We start from the raw sequence: 22,174 nt of genomic DNA, 5'->3' as shown, positions 1-22,174 counted from the left end.
TCCAGAGCTCCCTCTGGCTCCGAGCAAAACACATGGGAGCTTTGCCAGAGTGGAATGGGAGTGGATTCAGGGCCTTTACACAGCCTCCCTGTGTGATCCTCCACCCTGGTGTTATGTAAGAAGCTGAGCTAAACTGTAAATATTACACAACCTCGAAAAGGGAAGGGACTAGTAAAATATCTGCATGACTCCTTCATGCTGACTCACCCCTTCCTTTCCACTTAAGGTTATTACCCACACTTAGGAATATAAAGATATGCTTGAAATGGTCATTTCTTGTCTCTTAAGCATGCTGCAGGCACAGTGAGAAACTTCACTAGAGTGAACAGGACATCACATAGAGCCTGGAGACAGACTTTTTAGCATGGCCTATTGCAATAGGACACAGGGTAATGGTTTTAAACTAAAAGAGATTTAGATTAGAGATAAGAAATAAATGTTTTACAGTGATGATGGTGACACACTGGAACAGGTTGCCCAGAGAGCTGGCAGACACCCTACTCCTGGAAGCATTCAAGGCTGAGCTGGATGGGACGCTGAGTAAGCTGATCTAGTCAAAGATCTCCCTGCTTATTGCAGGGGGGGTTGGACTAGGTGGTCTTTGGAAGTCCATTCCAACCAAAGTATTTTGTGATTCTAAGCAGGACAACAGCACCAGGAAGAAGACCGCAGACTTCCCCCCAGCTCTGCTGCAGTCTTTGCTGCACTGCACTTCCAGTACCTGAAGCCACACACTGCTCATGATGCTCTTGCTGTGGATCTAAGCCCCACATCCCTACAACAACCTAGAAAAATAACCCAGGCATTATGATCATTCAACAAAAAAAGCAGCAGTTGTGTTCCAGCTTGCTTGGTAACTACAAGTAGGTCAGATGGGAGTGGAAAAACGACTGAGTTAAGCTTTTGCCTACACATTCTACAATCATCATCCCATGGCTGGCATGATATTAAACAACAAAAAAGCTTTCAAGCAAGACATCAACCCACAGCATATGCTCTGACCTAGAAAGACGTGGAAATGTATCCCCTGCTTAGGATGGGTAAAAAGATTATCATAAATCTAGACACTTAGAATCCTCATTATGCTGTAAAAGTCATTTACCCAGTGACAGCCTTTCTCCAGTACAGTTAATGTGGTAGCAAAATATGCTTGTGGCAAATCAGTAATGACTTCATATCTTGTAATAGTTAGAATATATATGTGATCTTGAAGGAATATGCTTTTATGCTGAAGGATATCACTGCACTTTAAAGTGTAAAACACTGAGCATGAACAGAAATTGCCTGGGCTAGTATTACTTACTTACAATACAATGCATTGTGCATTACTGGAAATTGCTAATTTTTTTTTAATGTTAGATATTTAATACATGTCTGTAAAACCAACACAAATTATAATTTGTCAACTATGGTTACAAATTGGAAATATACTGCACATTATCTCTATATAAATGACTTAATTATGTTCACTAAGAAAACTCAAGTTCACAAAACGAAACCTATTTTCCATAGCTCTTGGCTCTAGAAGTTCATGTCCAAAAATAATTTTTCGTAATACCTATTATCATACTATGCCATTTTAAATACTGGATGAAATCCTCAGCTCATTCAAGGAATCTGACATCTAATTCAACTTCATCCTATGACCTCACCCAGTAGATTTTTGTCAGCAATCTCTTCTCTGACAAAAACTCTCATCATCACGAATAAGAAGTTTTGCCAGAGAAAAGACTACTGAACCAAGCCAGATATTCTTTAATGACATTATTTCTAAAAATTAAACCACATTATCCATTGTTTTAGCACTGTCCTAATATAAGAAGAGTAAATCTTTATAATGAAAGTCCCTGTTTCCAAACTGTGCATTTACTAATAAAGATCAAATTATTATCATCACATTAATTTTGACTGAGATGGACAGTGAGAAATTAGGAACATGACAGTTTGAGATGAATGTTTAAACAAGATGTAGCCACTAGTACAGGCCAGCTCTAACTTTATGAAATACAGCTATGCTAGGGCAAAATGAGTGGAAAGAGTTAGCCAAGAATTAAACTAAGTTCTTAAAAATTATGTTCTGATCCTTAATGTAATAAAAAAATATAAATAAATACTGACTAAACCTTTCTGCACAAAACCCCAGTTACATCATATTCATATACGCACATTATTTTTCAGCATTCCATATCAAGTTATCTTCATGCACTCTGCAGAGGACAGTCTTAAAAAGTGCCAGCTGCCACTAACAACAGATAAATAACCCATTCCTCTGCTTTGTACTGGTAAAATGAATAGACATGAAAACTTTGCAAAAGTGCCATTAATGTTTCACCGAGCTATTCAGAGGCAGCTTTCCTTCCGTGAGATTCATTCCTAGATTTACAGCACAAAATTTACTTCAGGTGGAATTTAATGTGGTTCCCCTGTGATTCCTGGTTCAGCATACAGATAAATAAGTTAACAAACCAATACAAAACACCCCACAAAACCCAAAGAACTAGACCTGGTTGTGCCCTCTGATTCTCAGGAAGCAAAAAACCATTTCAACTGTTTCACAGCACTAGCTATAACTCAGTGGGGACAAAGTATCAGTTATCAGTCCAAAGAAAAGAATCAAACATGGACGTTTATCTCCACAGTCTTCTTGAAGATGAATGTCCAATTTAGGCAATCCAAAAGTCTTCACTCCCACTGGAAGGAAACGGCTGCCACTAATATTCAACCTCAGACTCTGCTTTAGTAACAATATAGCCAGTGATTTTTTAGCAGAATCCGAAAGAACTTCAGGTCTTCCTATAACACAATTGCATATTATTTCAGTCTGTCTCTAGAGGTTTCAGTTCCCATTTTAGACCAATTGAGTAAAGTAGTAATCACAATACAGTATGAACTCACTGATATGTCACCCTAAGTCATCCATATATCTCTTATAAAAATTAAGCAGAAGACAATATTAGAAACTTTTTTAAAATGGGTGTTTTTCTAGCTTTGGAAAAGGCAGTCGCAGAAATGTCTTCTCATTGAAAAAGAAAGATGGCAAAAGTTCATTACAATTTGTGTTCATTCATTGAGGTCTAGAAATATGGATGACTTCTTTTATGAAACAATTACGAAAATCACATAGATTTTATTAATTTATTTATTATTGCTTTTCACTTTATGGAAAATTTTGAAAAAAGTTCCCGTTAAAATTTTCTCAACAGTGGAGAAAATTAAATATGTATTGAGTACTGTCATACATAATAATCATGTCATTTCATATTCATTGGTACCCTCATAAATGAAACATAAGCTCTTCTGGAGAGAATTGTCACCTTGAAAGAAATAAAGACTGTTTGCTTACCAAATATAAATAAAAGAGAAAGTACAGAAAATAACACAATTTCTTACCATTGTAAGAGTGAATGGATGGCTTTCCAGGGCTGACACTCTTGGACAGTGGAGAATAACATACTGAAATAAGATGACAGAAAAGATACATTCAAAACATTCAGTGATGGGCTAGTACTTATAAAGTGACAGCCATCCACAGGGACAATGTTACATAAGAGCAAAGTGATTTTTTTTTTAGGGACACATTGACTCACCTGACCAGGCCTTGCTTCAAAGTCATCTTTCATCATCCTGACTTCAAGGACGTTGGAGGGGTGGCTTATCACTGCGGTTATGGTGACTGGTTTATTGCTGCGGATGTAGCGGTACAGCCTCTCCACACAGTACAAGCACAGAGGTCCAGAGATCCACAACCACGTCTAAGGGAGAATAAAAACATGTTACCTCAAAGACTTTTAACTTTTTGTTTTCTATTCTCACAACGACATGAGTGCTTGCAGGATCTCACTTCACATCTAACATCCACGCCTCTCTACATGCAGAAACCCAAGAATGTTCTGAAGCCTGAATCAGTCTAACCAGCAGCATCACCCACAAGCACAAACAATTTCGATCATAAAACTCATCAGAACAAAATGCTAATGACCTCATTTGCTACCATGTTATTCTGGTTTTATGCAGCTAGATTGCAACTGGTTTCAGCAATGAAAGACACAGTACATACACGGTTTCCAAATCCAACAGACCAGACACTATACAATTGGTTAACATTTATGGGAAAATGCTGTCTGACTTGCAATATTATTTAACTATTACCGTCTTGTAGTTATCTCAGGTTCAAGTAAAAACCTAAGAAAGCTGCATTCTTGTTTAACAGCATTTATGCTGGTATTAAACTAGTGAAAAATCAGACAACAGAGACAAATGGGCACTTCTGAATCCCAACTCATCTGCTCCCACGGAAGATGGGTATGCTAGACAGCAAACATCCTGGAAATGCCCATTTCTCTGCACTGATGATATGGGGAGTCCTGGGTGACTGCTCCAGATGGAGACATTTGCAGTTGCTCAGCTAAATCCCATCCTAAGAGTCAATCACCAATAGCTTATGGCAGACTTAGGTACTAATTCCACATCTGCTCAGTCATTCAAGCTGAGGCATTGAAGTGCCCTCAACCCTCACCCACCTTCCCTCCCTTCCCAATTTCTGACATTACACGTCAACATCTCTTGCAACTAGCAGAGCATTTACTTTCAGCAAAAAAGTCTTACAAGTTTCAGACTTGAAACTCAGCTCACAGGCCTTTTTTTTTCTTTTGAAACTTGGTATCACAGTATTTCAAATCCAAAACAGTCTTAAATAGTGTTTTAAAGCTGCCAGAAGAACAGAGTGGCCATTCCTTTCCATGACTCCTTTACCATTAATGGCTCTAAAATATGCATCTAAGGTGTTTAAGAAGACTCTTTGCTATCCTGTGGGTTCTATGGAGCCAGATATACTCTGATGCTTGTAATTCAGGAGTATTACCACAACACAATACCAATCCAAAGAACTCTGTTGGAGGAATTCAATGTAGAATTAACTGTTTCTCATTATGAGTACATACTCCATAGAAAAAGGGTTCCCACTGCAGCTAGTAAGGGACACACATGTTCAACAGAAAAAACCAATAATAATAAACTCCTGTGGGGTCTGTTATGGGGCCATCTTGAATGGTGGGCCTTGGACTCATGAACTGCATCTTTGCAAGCTTCCTCAGGCTACTTGCCAATACAGCCCAGCTCATCTTTTCTCACAAGAAAAGAGAAAATTTGGATGAAGAAAAAGCTGCTGCCACAAACAAAGAAACAAAAGGAAAATGGAAAAAGGGAAAAGAAAAGGCTTTTCTGTCCCCACTGTCATCATACTCATTTACCCATGCCACATACAAAACAAGCCTGTCTGCAAACAACAGACTATAAAAGCCAAACCACAACCAACTGCAACCCAGAAATGAGTATTAGGACTTGCATCCGCATGGGGAAAAAGAGAACAAATGGAGCTTGATTATTTCAATTAACTACTGCCACACAATGCTTACAAAAGGACCTCACGAAATGTTATACAAATGTTTGCTCTGAAATGCTGCGCTGTAAAGTCACATTTATAAAAGGATCAATACATCTCTTATGGTGTTGTTCAAAAAAGAACATTACAGCAAATCTCTTGACATTTTTCCAGCCTCCCTCTTCTATGCATCACATTATAAGGCACTTCAGGGTTAAATACAGATTGTTTTTTCCCCACCAAATCTTAGAATGCCTCAAAAGGTTTTAATAATATTTTCCATTATTAAAACATCTGGTCTGGAAAAGCAATAATTAGTGGTTATGGCTGACTGAAAGGCTTGGCATGGCTTTTAATACCTGAAATGTCGGATCATACAGACCTCTGGGAAGTTTGACTGGAACTTGGGTTCCTCAGAACAAACTCTCACAAAGCTATGTTGTACAAAGGGTTCTGGTACTGGTAGGTCCTCTGGGAAAGGCTCAGTAGTATAGTCAGGAAACAGCTCTTCAAATGCCTTTGGCACAGTCAGATTCTGTTGGAGTGTTTTGTTAGGATTAAAGCAACCAGGAGGGTGTTCCTCTAAGTTGGTCTGGTACTTGAGCACTCCCCTACAGGAAAATAAGAATAGTAAAGACACTGAAGTAACAGTAAATAACAAACAACTTATCTTCATTTGGAGAGGACTTTGGAAAGCAGTCACAAGCCTCATCTTCTGTGAGAAATTTTATTCCATTTGCCTTCAGGACTTTCAATGAGATTGAAGCTTTGCAACAATAGAGCCTTCTGTCACTAGAGGCAAGGTTTAACTTTTCCAGCTCACTTGGCACTCCCCCACTGAACAGCCTCAAGCTTAATACTGCTTGAAAGGGAGAAAATATTGTGGGAGCCTTGAAAAAAAATTGAATAATCACATTTCCAATTCAATCACACACAGGCTGTTTTCACTCATCCTCCCTACAGTCAGGAAGCCCTGTGTTTGTAGCAGAAGTGGCCTAAGTTGCCAGATCATAAACTGCAGGAATGTTCCCACTACTTGGTGTTTGTCAGGTTTGCACACAAATAGATAGAAGGAAAAAGGAAAGTCCTGCATGATGGCCAAGGAACCTTCCTTGCAAATTATTTTATTGAGTCCATCCTTGTTTTTTTCCTCAAACTAAATTAAATTTACAGTAAAATGAAGTGAGAACTTTGAAGCTGCAGCTAGGAACTCTGAAGAAAGAATTGGAAACCTAAGACGCTCTGGGATATCTCAGAACATGAGTGAATCATAGATAACAGTAGCAATAAAATTCCTCAGAAGCACTACTTCTCTCCAAATCTGGATTTGATAACAGTAAACCACAAGCAAGACTATTACTTAAAAAAAAAAAAACAAAAAAAAAAAACTGAGTGACACCTGTAGAAGATGCTGCTGGGTGGGAAATGAGGCATACTAAGACAATGCCTTCTAAGTGCTAAGCCTTGTTGTGAAGGGTCATCTCAAGTTTGCAATCAAACATAAGGACATGTGCTCCCCCCTCCTCTCCTCAATGTACACACAGCAGCAGCAGCAGCAGCAGCACCAACAGAGTTTAATTCAGAAGACGGAGAACTAGGACATCTGCAATATTCCCAACTCAAATGGGCTCTGACAGGCTACTGGCAATCTTCCCTACCGAAATGCAGTCCTGACAGCTAGTAACAAGCTTCCTACATGGTCCAGTGAATCATGTCAGCCTGGAAGTTAAGCCTGCTCACTATAAAATTCCACATCTGACCCTGGGAGAATCATTTGGGAAGTGTCCTTGCACCTACACCCATGCTTCTGCCTGCATTTATTGCTCAATCATGCCTATCGCTTGCATCTGGCATCACTGCTGGCCACCACATATTTGTAAAGTGACAGATACCCCTAGCATTATCCTAGTTCCCTGCTCCATAAATATTATGGTGACTCATGGATTTAGCTGCAAGTCAAAGCCCCTGCAATATTTTTTCAGTGAACCTTGTGTGCATGCCTGCCAGCAACTCCCACAGCTCCTCTGTTCTCAGAACATCCCAAGAGAGGATTGCCTTGAGAGTAGCTGCAAACATGAGCATCCCTTCCAGTGATCTCTAGTTTATTTAAACTATTGCAAACATGCTAACTCAGTGGCAAACAGGGATGGCAAAGCTGCCTTTTAACAGTAGCTCAATAATTCCCCTTTCTGAAGCCATCAAGGAAAAGTCTTACACATCCAAGATCAGTGCCCAGAAAGAATGAATTCTGCACTGAACGAACAAACCACTAACATATGACTGATGAATCACATCCCTTTATATATTGCTGAGAAGTGGCTGGCTACGTGAAAAAGAGGATAATGTAAGAACATAACTACAACAGTTTGAAACAAAACACAAATCCAGCAATACTGTGGAAATACTTCTAAGACAGGTAAAACTTCACTCACCCTGTCTGCTGAGTTCAGCCACAAGAGATGCCTTGCTCTGTACAGTAAGTGGCCATGCATTTGCAAATCTCTAAGGCATCCCACAATTTGGGCACTGAAGCATGGATAACTAAGCTTCCTTATTCTCAAAAGAGATCACAGAACTGTTTAGGTAGGAAAAGATGTCTAAGATCAAAGTCCAACCATTAACCCAGCACTGCCGTGTTCACACTAAGCCATGTCCCTAAGCACCACATCTACACATCTCCTAAATATCTCCAGAGATGGTGACTTTATTGCTTCCCTGGGCAGCCTGCTCCTGTGCTTAATGATCCTTTTGGTGAAGAAATTTTTCCTAATGTAAAATATAAATCACCCCTCACGCAATTTGTGACCACTTCCTATTGATCTTATCAATATCACTAATGGAGCCAGGAATCAGTCCAGCTCACCTGAATAGGTATCTCCAAAACAGCAAATTAGCTGAAGCATCCTTCAGGCTCCATTGGCTGTATTTACCAGAACTCATTAGACCATAATGGGAAAGACACTGAGAAAACATGCAGAGACCTACATTTAGGCATCTTAAAGTTGAACTGACTCCCACTCTCCATGACTCATTCCTCTCCCACTTCTAACACTCAGTTCTTTCAGATTTGCACTGAATACCTTTGTAATGCAACACTAAGGAGGCTGTGCACCAGAATATGCCTGTTCAATGCTTGGGGTATTATTGCAGCCCCAGTTTGCAAACTTGGTAAATGGAACATGGTTAGGAAAACAACGGGCAAAGGATAATAGAGTGAAGGAGATTAATTAAACTGGACATGAAAAATACCCCAAAGGCAATCACTGGAACAGATTGCCTAGGAAGGTTAGAGGATCTCAGTCACCAGATGTTCTAAAGAAGTTAGACAAACGCCTGTCAAGAATAATTTAGGAAAAGTTCACCCTGGCCTAGGATGGGGACAACAGGTTAGATCCATCTTCCCCAGCTATGAACAAGTGTTATGACATAAAAAACACACACAAAAAAAAAAAAACAAAAAAAAAAACCCAACCAACCAACAAAACCCCAAAACAAACAATGACCTGAAATTGTGTCCAAGAGTTTTGATTGTTTTGAACTCATTATTTCTCAAGCTGTGTGTTTTATTCAACAATGTGTTCCTATCACGATCTTGCCAGGCTTAATTCCCTTTCCATGTTTAAGCAGCAGTGCTTGGTGTCACACATTCAAACACCCTGTGTTTCAGTAGTTATTTGATGACATGGAGAAATAAACCTCCTTCAAATACACCCCCCCTTCTCTATACTAATCTCTGCATCTACATATCCACAGAGGAAACTTCAAAGATATTAATGGAACAGATTTTCACAGAACCATAGAAAAGTTTGGGTTGGAAGGGATCTTTAAAGGTCACCTATCCCCAATCCCAACCCACACAGACATATGTCATAACCTGTGGAAGATGCTTTGCCTTGCAACAGAGCTCAGTTTGTTTGTGCCTGATACAGATCTGACTATCAGCTTCATGGCATATAAAAACTGGACTGATGCTTGTGAAAAGAAGAAGAAAAACTAGCAAATTCTGTATCATAGCAAAGAGAAAAAGGCAACTAGGGAGAGGCCATTCCGTCCCTCTCCTTAGGAGTCAAAAAGGAAGGCAGAAAGGAAAATGCAAGGGAAGCGACTTCGCTTCACATTCTTGTCTCAGTGAAAAAGTAAGAGGCGGCAGAAAAAGAAGCAATGTTTTCTCAATTTCTCACTAGACACTGGTAAAATGGTAAAGGAATAATCTTGAAAGTGAAGAAGTTTGTGCTGGTTGGCTACAGCACACACAATTCTCCAAGCTACAGCCTGATCTTTATTTAAACACACACCAGAGGCCAATATCTTGTCCCAAAGGTGGCCCACTGTGCTCAAGGGAGCTCAGGAAAGGCAGCAATCAAGGAAGCTGCTCTTGCTGGTTTCACTTCAGGAAAAGGAACAGGATTTTCCATTTACTTACCCAGAAACATGCAGCATCAGGAGCATGTAGAAGACAAAGAAAAGGTTGTGTGTATACCAGAAGATGTCATAATTTGAAACCCTGAAAAGAATAAACCGTTCTTCAGTGCTTTTTCAACTCAGATGGAATCACTGCTAATTAAAAGCAGACCTGTGCACACAGGACATCATTATACACTGCACAGTCATGCAAAATAATCAAAGCCCAGTATGTTTTCCCACAGGCACACTGTACTTGCACCCAGTTAAGTGTTGAGAAGAACAAGTGACTGGCACAGAAGTAACAAGCTGAGAAGGAGAGATAAGAATATAGAAGTACAGAGCCAGATGAAGAACTCTTCTGAAATTAGGAGACTCCTCCACTTTCATAGGTCCTAGTTAGTCTCTGTGAGAATAATTCTTCCACCTCCAGTCTCAAAACTCAACCTTTTTACAGTGAGTGTGACCTTGCACCCTCCCCACCCCAATACAGTTTAATGTGTCACTAAGGCTGTAATACACCAACAGGTGGCATGGACAGCAGCAGAAGGGCCAGTGGGAAGGAGGAAAAACTTGTGAGGGTATGGAGTGGAAGGAGATACAGGAGGAACAGGACCTAGAGCAAGGAGACAACAAAAGGACAGGTAGGAGAATTTTCAGGGCAGGAGGCCACATACATCACTGCTCCAGGACTGACAGTCTTGGGAGGAACAAGAACACTGCCACTGTGAGATCAGGAGGGGTGAATGGAAAAGAGCACTTCCTCTCAGCAATGATTTGTTAGGCAATATAAAAAGAACCAAGACCAAAGAAAACACCCATCTGGAACTGTTTTCTGTTAAGCTTGTTTGTTTTTTTCTTCAGTAAAATAGTTACCAACAAACAACAACCAAATAGCACACAAACACACCTCTCACACTACCCATCATGGTAGGAGAGGCCCTTCTAAAAAAAAAAAAAAAAATCCTACCCCCATTCCTAAGCCAGACCAATAATCAAATAAAAAACATCTTTAGCCCTGAGAACACAGTTTAAGAAGCTGTTCCTCTGGCACAGCTAACACAGCTAATTTTTTCCCCTCCTATGGTCTTCTGCATAACCAGCTAACTGCTCTCCCTTCAATTCAACTGGAACACATACTGCATTTGTTTCTGTCAATACACGACTCATTTCTTTTCTTTCTCAAGAGAGGAAAAATAATTTTGATAATCTAAGGGCTACCAAAATAAAATCCAAGAGAAGGAACAAGGAAGGAAACAAAGCAGGAACAAAGGAAGCAAAGGAAGGAATACAGCAACAGCGAGGGGCTCTGAAACGCCCCCTCCACCCTGCTATCCTTCCCCCAGTCAGCACTATGTTAACACTTTTTCCTCCCTGAAGCTGCTCAAACCATTTCTAACTCCCCACACCCTGGGAGGCATTTCCATGCAGTCACTCATCAGCATCTGTAAGGAGCTATGGCAGTAATCATCAGTAAGAGGAAAATAAGAACAATGGTGTGCAGAGTGGAAGCACAATTGGAAAGCACAGAGAGTAAAATTTACCCTCTGTCTCAAAACAGGTCATAGAATTCTAGGATGGCTTGGGATAGAACAGACCTTAAAGATCATCTAGGTCCAACCCCCATACCACAGGAAGTGACAAGGACAGGTCCTGGAGCTCTGGTTTGATTTCGTATCATGCTGTAATACCAAAAGCTGCACACTGTATTTGTTTTATTGTATCATCTTCAGCATCTTTTTCAGAAGGCACCAATTTCTCAAAATTTCAGTGATGAAAAGTAAATCCCTGGACTGCTTCTGACATGTTGCTTTCAACAGCTAATTATTGTTACTGATTAAAATTACTGAACACTTCTTGTCTGAATATATCTAAATGTCAGCTTCCAGCCCATTGAGCATTTTATTCTTCTTTCAGCACTCCTACAGATACCTCTACTATAAAATCCTGGTTCCTCACATGTATCAAGTTCCTCTAAATGTGAGCAAGCCCTCTGAACTTCACCTCCTTTAATTATAAGGGGATGTAAATCCCTGAACCTCGTACCATGAAGCCTATTTTCCAAAATTGTAATAATTATGCATTTACTTGTATCCTTAAACTCTGCATCCTACAGATACATACAGTATTCTAATATATTCAATAATCTTCCTATTGATACACATGTGTTTTTACAGCTGTTCAGAACATTTACCTTTTTTTACCTTCTTAGGGCTTAAAATAGACATTAGTCACAGAATGAATGCATTTCTTAGCAATGCAAAGTCCTGAAATTTTGAAGTAAATTGAATACTTAATTTTAATTCTGGTTAACCTCCTTTAGAATTTTGCAGGTGAAGATCTGCAAGAGTTAATTTACTGAGAAATTTAAGGGGAATTTATCATGCTTTAGAGGGACACACTAAGCAGCAGAAAAATATTTTTAATCCTGTTACAGACAGTTTTGAAAAGGAAGATATATATGGTAGTTTAGAAGATGAAATTGAAGACTAGAATATTTGGTTACAAAAATAAATGGCACTGGAGCACCTTGGTTTTTAATGTTCTTTTAAACACATGACTTCCGAATCTCAAACATCAGTAATTTTAAAGTTGGCAGAAATGTCAACATTTATTGACAGGATTTATTGTGCTTTCTGATAACTTCATAACCCTAATGGAAACAACTACAGAACAAAAGATGGTCTATTTCTCAGGTATGACAAGGCAAAAATTTTAAAAATTTTTCAAGTATTAATTTCTTTCCCCTTTTAAAACATTAGCAGCTAATTCAGTCCTTCTAATAATTATTTACACAGTTTACTGAAAAGGCAGGAAAATAGAGGCATAATCATGCATAGAACAATTTCAGAAAGAACATACAAAGGAAAAAATCATTAAGCAGGTCAGTGTGCAAGGGCAGATTAGGGCTGAAATCCAAGACTAATATAGTCTGAAAAACTTTTTAAAAAGCTCAGATTCTGAGAGACAGTGAACACTTACAATTAACTTTCCTAAAACTGCACTGTATGCTCATCCATCATAGGGCACGTGAAAATCCCCAGGGAAAGAGATTGAAAAAGGACAGAGAGATGCATGTAGCAGCTTGTTTCCTTACGAGAAAACACTATAATAAAGACAAGCTTGAGCTCTATGCCTGAGGGAGAAGCCAGGATAAAATTTCCAAATAAGAATTATTGCTAGAGTAACAGGAGATACAAATTATTTCTTTCAGGGCTTTGATTCGGATGGCTAGATGGCAGAAAGCTGGGAAAGTATTTGCACTTACAGTAACTGTGGAAGGAACTAAAAAGCATGTAACTTCAAAAGATGTTGTATGAACCCCAAAATTACTTCCCAATTATTATTATTGACAACTATATATATTTTCTAAGTTTCCTAATCACTAATACATGATGTTTTTCTAATTTAATATGGCCTTGAAGAAAACAGGACTTTGTTCTGGCTCAATGTGGCAGAGTAAAGTAATTGTTTTATTTTTCCATATTCCCAAAACTTTCTTTTTCAAGTAGAGCCATTGGTGTGCACCATGTAATGCGCAGCCATGCTGATATTTCATGCAGCAGCCTAATGCTGCACTTCTGTAGCCTGCAGTGCCTCACAAAAGTCTCAATCCTGGAAGAAGCCTTGCCTATTGAAAATGCACAAGTATTTGCTGAACTCCTTTCTCAAATCACAGAATAGCACTGCCAGATAACACAGCTACTCAGGAAAGACAGATTAGTTCAACGAAGTTCATTACCAATGGAAGACCATTAAATGTTTGAAGATACATAATTAATATATCCTTCCACATTTGCTGAACTGAGATGATACACTTACAGAAACACTCTGAATTCAACTGCTGTAGAAATGAAGAGGTTATTTTTACATGTTCAACTGCAGAATCCAAGCCTTAAAAAGACTACAGGTTTGGGCTGGACCCTCCTAGGTGTCAGTCACTCACAGGTACGATCAGATGTGTTCAATAATGTTGGTACAGCATGTGAACCCACTGCAGGAGCAAACCTTTAGAAATCCCAGCAGCTGCTCTGAGCTTATACTGCATTGCTGCTTGGTACTATAATTCATACTAAAAACATTATATCTGACAGCCAGAATCAGAGCTTTAAAAAGCAACATTCTACTTCAGTAGCATAATTTGTGTCGGTTTGTTTTCATTGCTGGCAGTTTCAGTTTCTGGGTGGTTTTGGGGGTTTGTTTTGTTACTGTTTTTTATTTTGCAGGTCTTTTGTTACAATTAAAAAAATAATTAAGAGAAGGATAACATCTTATTTTTCTTCCAGTGGACTTAATTTATGCATTGGAAAGAACTTCCCATATGCTGAGTTTACTGCCTCCCTGTACAATCAGGAATAAAAGAAATATTCACATTTTTAAAGGTCCACATTTTTAACGGAGCACACTCATTAAATAATATCCTTTCAGAAGGCAATTCAATCAGGTTTTGTAATTGTTTTAATACAAAATTCACTGTGCTAATTTTACTGCAAGCTAGGAAAAAAATAGGGCAAGAAAACTGGTATTTTTAACACTCTAATCAGCTGGAGAATATGATTACTGAAATGGCATTTTTCAGCATAATGATCAGATTACATCTTACCTGATAGCATATGTGGAAGCTGTACACATTAGGAATAATACTAACACCATAATGACTCCAGTCAGACCTGGAACTAAAAAGGACACAAGACAACTTTTATATTTGAAGTGTGAAGAGGTATACTTGTCCATCATGGCCTGTAAAGACAGTGGAATTAGACATACAAATAATGATTTAATCAAACTCCTGATGTACTTATCTCTTGAGGACAACTCATGTATCAGACCAGATGGGAAATAAGAATTGCTGTTGTCCCACCTTCCCAAAGAAAAATACCTTTTTCCTTGCATTCCATCATGAATCACAATTTCCTATTTGTCTTTGCTCCTGTAATCTTCTGCTTGTGACATCTGTGTCTAAGCAGGTAACCAAGAGCAAACACTGTTTACTTGCAAGACTGACTGTGCAAGTTTCTGTCTCTCTTTTTTATTCAAAACACTACACTCTGTTGATCATGACAATTAAAAACCTGGTCAGGGACAGAATTTCAAGCAAATCAATTTCTCTGCAAGCTGTCACTACAATTGTTTGCCAGCCCATTTCATTCTGGAATGAGGAAAAGCCTGAAATTACTCTCCATGGCATTGTAACATGCTTGAAATTGTTGCCCACAGAGCAAGGTCTGTGAGAGCAATCTGCAGCCAGCATTTGGGAAGAAAAGGTTAAAAATATTAATGATTGGACTCATCTGCTCAAATGAAGACTTGTATCGGAACTAGTTTATCCTCAGCTCTGTTTTAAGTCAAAGGAGAGATAACATTTGAGATTATCTTTTTTATAAACTTCTCAACACCCACTCATTGAAAAGTCTGATACCCAAAATCAGACACATCCCAGCTCACTCCTCAGTTTTTACAGCCCTACAAATCAATGGAAGTTTTGTCATGAACTGCATCAAAAAGTTGATTTCACTCCTTCATGGAAAGATTGCAATTCAAAGCAGCTGCAATTAAAAAAAAATATGCATTCTGTCCACTGCCCCCTTCTTCATTTCTTTTTTCTTAATCTGATTTGGTATGTAGCATGCAATGAATCTCCCTTCTGACACAAATACCTCCAACGCAATTGCAGTGCAGCACTTGATCCAGCTTCCCACACTGTCACTCAAGCCAGAGGTCACCTTTTATGTCCAATTCTCTTCTCCATCAAACTGAAATCACTCACAATCTTGCCCCAATTTATTGTACATTTTTAGTGTTTTCTGTTTGGCCTGTCCCTGACTCTCCTTTCCTCCACTAAGTATAATCTTGAATACTTGTTCCTCCCATAGTCTGCCTCACACCCTTACACAAGGAGGTTCTTTCCTGGACTGATCATCACTCTGTAAATCCTCCTGATTCCTTATTCCCTCTGTTCACTGTTTTGAACTGTCTGGGAAGAAGGGTTTTTTTGCTTATTTGCACAGCTCCCAGTGCAGCAAAATCTTGGTCCCTGCTTGGGCACTCCTTTAGCACCAATAGTACATGTTAATTACCAGTCGTTAGGACAGGGAGTGAATGAAGTAATTTTAAATTTAAGATGACTTAGAATCACTTTTTGCAACAGCATGCTCAAATTTTTGAAAATGACGTACTTCAGTAGCTGACAGAGGGTAAAGGGCCTTCTACCTCTCAAGAGGTTTCAAGGTGTCCCCACAAGCCAGGACAAAACCTGATCAGAGCACTGTCTGCTTCTCTGTCCCAAGTCCTCCTCCTTCATACATGGTATTAAACATAATCCTCAGTTGCTTGGTTTGATTCTTCCCCCTTCCACCTTTCACTCCCTCCTCTGTCAGCTACCTTCTCTCAAGCCTCCAGCACTGATTCAGTACCTACACACATTACCCAGCCTGCTTCCAGTTAGCACATAACTCTGACATACCTCAATTTCTATCACTTCACTTTCTCCCTTCTTCTACTACCAACTGATCTAAATAGTCCCTAGGGTTTTTGGGAAACACTGTCACACCAAGGTGCAAATTCCAGCACACCTATTGGGACTGACAAACCTGGAACCCCATCCATTGCTGTCAGCATAGATTCAATTTGATTGTGCCCTAAATGATACCAAGTTGGGATTTTTGTGTTTCACTTAAGGGTGAAAGTGTGATGGCATCAGGAAGGAACTTTATCTGCTTATTAAGCACTACAGCTCAGACTTCTGCCTGCCCCTCCATGCCCAAACATTGCTCCCTTCTAAATTCCTGCATCAAAAATGTCTTTGTCTATTATTCTGAGTGCTGAAGCCTGATTACCATGTAACAGTTTAGATTGCTCAGAAGCCCAACCAGCCCTTAAATAAACCAGCTGAAGCAAAAAGACTCCTTTTCTGTAATGTTTCTTTTTCTAGAAATTGGATCATTTAGGAATTTGGTTTTAATATTATGGAGAATCTCTGTTTGAAACCAATGGATTTCTGCTGACTCATCTGTCAAAAAACAGCTTTGAAGATGCTGCTCATCCTACTACTGGGCTTATGTAACTCCTTCCTCCTGACTATTTGTGTTATTATTGATTATAATACCACAAACAACACAACTCCAGATAGCAGAGATACAACAAATGGAGCATGTGGATACAGGATCAAAAAATGTTTTGTGTGCAGAGTGATGATGAGAAGCAGCAAACTTTTCTCATTCAGTTTTGCAAAAGACTTACCAGTTGCAAAAAGTAGCTTCCTCGGGTCCTGAAAAACAGACAAGCAAAAACAAATAAAATCAATATATGGGATTTTATGTCTATATGAATAATGTGATAATAATAAGTAGCTCATAAAGCTCAGGCACTTTAAGACATATGCAGTCCCTAAATATGGAAGCAGGAATGAATTTGGTATTTGCTAACAGTTTACATTAACTGCAATTACACATAAACTAAATCTCTAGCCTTTGTATTCCCCCAGCAAAGATAACTCTGATCTATAATTTGGATTCAGATAATTTTACAGATAACTGCTTTTTGAAAGCTTAATTTTACTCAGTTACCTCATCCCGTTGGGAGGACAGAGTGGAGGGGAAGAGGGAGAGGTTTTGAATTTAAATGTCAGACAAGAGGCAAGCATTTTACTACCAGCTGCATCACCAAGAGGATTGCAGTAGACCCTAGAGAAGCAAGACTTAACACAAAGGATCTGACAGATGTTGCTGTGTCCTCCACCACATGTGAAAGCAGGGATATGTCAACATCACAGGAAACTGCCTCACTCCCCCTGAGTCCTATACCTCAAGAGGTTTTGTCCTTACTGCTTAGAAAACTGTTTATATAAACTTGCAGTAAAATGCAGTGATGGGAGGTGAGAAGTCTTCATACAGGTCAGGAAAAATAAAGCGAGCCTCTTTCTGTCCTTTCCTGCATCCAGATGTGTACCCAGGTAGAGAAGATGAGTGTAGCATCCAAACTGTCCATCACAGTTTAAAGAGGGATTTAAGTGGAATTCAAGTACAAAGATTCAACAGCTACTAAAGTACCTAAAATTCAGGACTTTTGATCCTAGAGTTTCTAAAAAACTTGCTATTGTCTCAATTTTCTATTGCAAAATTCCTAAGGATGCTTAGTGGAGGCTCAGCACCATGGCACATTCTTGCCTGAGGCAAGCTCCTGCTGATGTTCCTGATGAAGCCAAGTCTATCAGAGCACTCCTAACACAAGCAGACACACAGCTGAACCAGAAGCTCAGCACAATAGTTGGTGTTGGCATGTCTGTCTGCCATTGAATAGCTTGATGATTAGATCATTCACCCAGGGAATGGAAGACCTTGGTTGCTGGTCCTTATGAGCCTGGACTGAGTCAAGCTCTCCTTTTCCAGGAAAGGATGCAGCTGGGATAGGGTCATTCTAAATATTTCCTAATGAAGCTGGTAGAAAAGAAATGCAGACTTGAGAGTGGAATGAATACAAACAAGAGAGAACTTGATTGTAGCCCAAGAAGAAAGTGTTGGACTCTGGTCTTGCTTCTAAAATCTGCAAATATCTCTCCAGTGCCAAATACACAAGCAAGCACCTGGCCAAGGGATTAGGAATCAGATATGCCTGCAAGAGATCTGCACCACAGTCAGAGAAGGCACAGAAAATCAAGCATTTCACAAGTACAAATCAGCTTCCTGCCCAGTTCATGTAGATAACTAATTCCATGCTTTGCATATAGACCCATATATGAATTCACTGCACCTGAAAAATGCAAAATTAGTTTCAAATCTTACTGTATTCTAAATAGTGGAAATGAAGAACAAATTTTCCCAAAAAGTAGAAGAAATGCGCCAACCAGGCCCACCCAAGGAGAAGTAGAAGAGAAGCAGGAGAACAAGGTGCAAGGTGAAAAGTTTTGATGACTGCATTCTCCATCTAATAATCAAACAGGACTGAACCTTGATGGCCTTAATACATGCTTTGTCCAGAGGAAGAAGTAAAATCCACAGGAATCCACATGATGGTGAGTTTTCAGTGCACACACAGCAGCACTGCATAGATCACACAATGGAATGAGTATGAAAATTTTCATATATTTAAATTATATGCTTCAAAGCAAAATAGGAAAGGACAGCTGGCTCACCTCACCACGATAGTTTGCTGCATTTAGGGTCACAAATTCTTCATTGTAGTTCTCAGAGAAGTTCAGAGCATTCACCAGATGAGCAGCAACATGTAAGACTAAAAAAACCCAAAAAACTGAATAAAGCTGAGGATCTGTAAACAAATGCTGGATGTTCCCCATGGCCACTCAGATGCCAAGCTATAATCACATCACCTGCATGAGATATACCAGGGACTAAGGAACTCTTAATTATTTTTCTGAAGTAAATCAGCTTATAAATATTCATGACAGAAAGCTGTATGTATTTCAGGGCTTTTTTTTAACACTACAGCAATGATTTCTGAAATGCAATGCTTCAGCTGAGAGAAAACATTCAAATGTGTCCAGCCAAGAATATTTCTTCTTCAACAAACTGAGTAGCTGTTTCCACTCGTCCCTCCCCTGCAGTTAAGGCTGTAGTACCCCTGCTTTTTCACTCAAATTCCTTCAGCACAATGAGGGTTCACTTGATTTTGACCTGATCTCACATACCTGTCTTCTTAGAAACTGGAATTTTAAGGAAAGGCTTGACATTAGAATGTACGCCCATGTGTTTAAAGCAAAAAATGAACCAAAACCCACACACATTTGAGAAAGCATTTACAATTTAAGACAAGCAAGTACAGAGCAAGACTACCCCCAAATGTACTGCAGCAGAAAAACCACAAAGTACAGCTTCAACGTGCTTCCAAAACACGCTTCTGCTTAGCAGAATATGATCTCACCTGAAAAGATGCATATTGTAACACCACATGTCACATGGAAAGTTTTGCTTTTATCTAGCAGCCTTCTAGTTTTCTTGCTGGCAACCTAATAAGAGAAGAATTCAAGGAGTCTCTTCCAAAACAAAGCAAAGCAAAAAACACTAACAGCAACTGTGGTGATATAATAGTAGCTTCAGCTTTTACTAGGTTTAACACCTTTGCAAGCATATTACCTTAATTTAAAAACTACTGGATTATGCTAAGGAGATAATTTTGAGGACTTAATGAAGAAATTACAGTTGGATCTGTATTATATAGATGTCAAGAGTATATAATGTACCTCCTGGTCTTAATATTTAGGAATTCCAGCACTAATTGTGCAGTCATCACTGACTCTTTTAATATGAAAGACCAAAAGGAATGGTATATTTGCATACATATATACATCTGTGGGCATCAAATCTTATAGGTATTGTCACCTGATTAACAGAACTCACAGGTTCAATTTGCAAGCATCTAGCAAATACAAATATTCCTCAAAAGTATTAATTTTTCTGTAAAAGCAACTGGTGAATCACAGAGAAACAAAACTATTGTTTCTCCCATTATAACAAATGTAGCAAGTTGGGTATTTTTATTTAAAGTTCTATCATCTCCAGTAGGACACTAATGGTCATGCAGAGACAAAGTTGGTTTTGTTCTGTTGAATTCTACCAGGAAGCAGTTGAGAGGACACAGATGTCTCTGATACAAGACATTGGAAAGATTGAGGAGAATGCATCTGGTCACAGTTCTACAGCAACTCCCCATCCTTCAAAAACACACTAAAGAAACTGTCCTCACAACAGGTCCAGTCAAACCAGACAATGCCATCTGTGGCCCTGTCTTCAAAGCAGTTATGAATCCAGGCTGAATGTCTGATACTTGCACCATGCAAGCACATACTGTGTAACAAACAGGGATGTAACAAATTTTTCTTCTATTATTTTTATACTAAACAGAGCCCAGGGCCCTGTTCTCAGGTGCTGCATTCTGAGGTCAGTACTCACCTTCTGAGATCCCCGCAGGAAGGCCAAGAGAACGCGGCACATGGGCAGCAGGACGAGGCAGCAGTTGAGATTGAGGACAGATGCTGAAGCTCTGCTAACACACAATCCTAGCTGAACAAATATTGCAAGAGTTAGATTGCAGGGAGAAAGGAATGGTACATGTGTCAGTGTTGTCTGTCTTTTTCTTTGCTGTGAAACCAAATAGTTCCCATGGTCTCTGACTCATTAGAACAGTGGAGTTTCGTGATATTTTATTGTACTGGAGAAACCAATGTACACACAGCATGCTGTCCTGGTCTCACAGGGAAGGAAACACCTCTCATCTTTGCATCAAGAAGTTACTAACAATTAATTTTGTCAACAACAGATGACAACTTTCTGCTGGAAAATATCCTCAACACTGTTCAGAGTCACATGGAACATAATATCTGAGACAACAGTAAGTGTCCACTGAAAAATCAGCTGAAAGCTTCACCAGATATAACTAAACAAAAAAGAGCGATAAATACTATGATGACGTTAAACAGCCACTCAAGTGTGATGATTTTCTGTTAAGCCACAAAAAGATGTAAAAGAATATTGATTCAGTCAAACTGAAATGATCATAGTGTTTCATGGACTGTTACAGAATTGTCACAAAACTCCTCATCCATTCACATTATGCAATGCCATATTTGGCTACAAAGAAAGTAGGTTTTCTTCAGTTTAACTGCTCAATATCTGGGAACTGTAATGAAATCTAATTTCACTAATGCTTTCACTGATATATTTGGAACTTACATAATTAGAACAAAAACACTTGTCAAATAAATGAACAAAGCACACATTCATGTCATAAACCTGTACTTTTAATCTTATTATATTATCTCATTCATTTATGATTTTAAAATTACCAGAATGCCATTGTTCTCCTAGTCATTAGGTTGAATTACCATTTTACTAGCTTATATAAAAGATGTTTTTAGACTGTCAACAGATTTCTGGAAGGATATTTCTTACAATGTTCTCAAAACCCCAAGTTTTTCAACTCCTGAATAAATTAATAAAAAAAAGTATTATAATACTAAAGATAACTCAAATACTGCAGGAGTATGCGAATTAGTTGAACTAGTACAAATTACTCAATAAAAATTACTAAAGATTCATTATTTTTTTCAAAATGAAACTCTACATCAAAAAATGTTTTTTTTTACTTTCTCAGACCAAAAAAAATTAATCTGTGAAACATCTATTATATTCTTATCTTTGTTATCAAGAAGAAACAAAATTTACAGACTTATGTTCCTGTCACAGAAATGAATATATAAGCTAGTAAAAATAAACAGAATAACTGCACTTCAGAATACCTTGCAAGATGTCAAGCACAATAGCATGACAAGAGTTTCTCCAGTACCAGGACCATGAAACATCAGAACTGCCTACTCTGACAGTTAGTAACATCCATGTACCCCACCTGCTCTGCAACACACCTGGGCACACCACCAGTGGG

At 38.9% G+C, this 22,174-nt stretch overlaps 1 protein-coding gene across 2 annotated transcripts in view; it reads right to left on the bottom strand.

Moving 5' to 3' along the window:
• Positions 1-22,174, bottom strand: part of NOX4 (NADPH oxidase 4) — a 112,695-nt gene that overhangs the window by 80,665 nt on the left and 9,856 nt on the right. Inside the window, exons 3-11 of one of the 2 annotated variants that reach the window (XM_085065300.1) lie at positions 20,686-20,796; positions 19,658-19,742; positions 18,912-19,009; positions 17,021-17,048; positions 14,385-14,457; positions 9,804-9,884; positions 5,763-5,991; positions 3,588-3,752; positions 3,391-3,453 (exon numbers count right to left, since the gene is read on the bottom strand). In XM_085065300.1, coding sequence (XP_084921426.1) covers positions 3,391-3,453; positions 3,588-3,752; positions 5,763-5,991; positions 9,804-9,884; positions 14,385-14,457; positions 17,021-17,048; positions 18,912-19,009; positions 19,658-19,742; positions 20,686-20,796 — 933 coding nt within the window. The remainder of the gene's footprint in view (positions 1-3,390; positions 3,454-3,587; positions 3,753-5,762; positions 5,992-9,803; positions 9,885-14,384; positions 14,458-17,020; positions 17,049-18,911; positions 19,010-19,657; positions 19,743-20,685; positions 20,797-22,174) is intronic. The other variant, XM_085065308.1, reaches the window with a different exon arrangement.

This window comes from Lichenostomus cassidix, chromosome 1 (assembly GCF_008360975.1).
Source record: "Lichenostomus cassidix isolate B80296 chromosome 1, HeHo_3.0, whole genome shotgun sequence".
In the NCBI taxonomy this organism is placed as follows: Eukaryota; Metazoa; Chordata; class Aves; order Passeriformes; family Meliphagidae; genus Lichenostomus; species Lichenostomus cassidix.
This window is presented reverse-complemented; position numbering and strand designations above follow the sequence as displayed.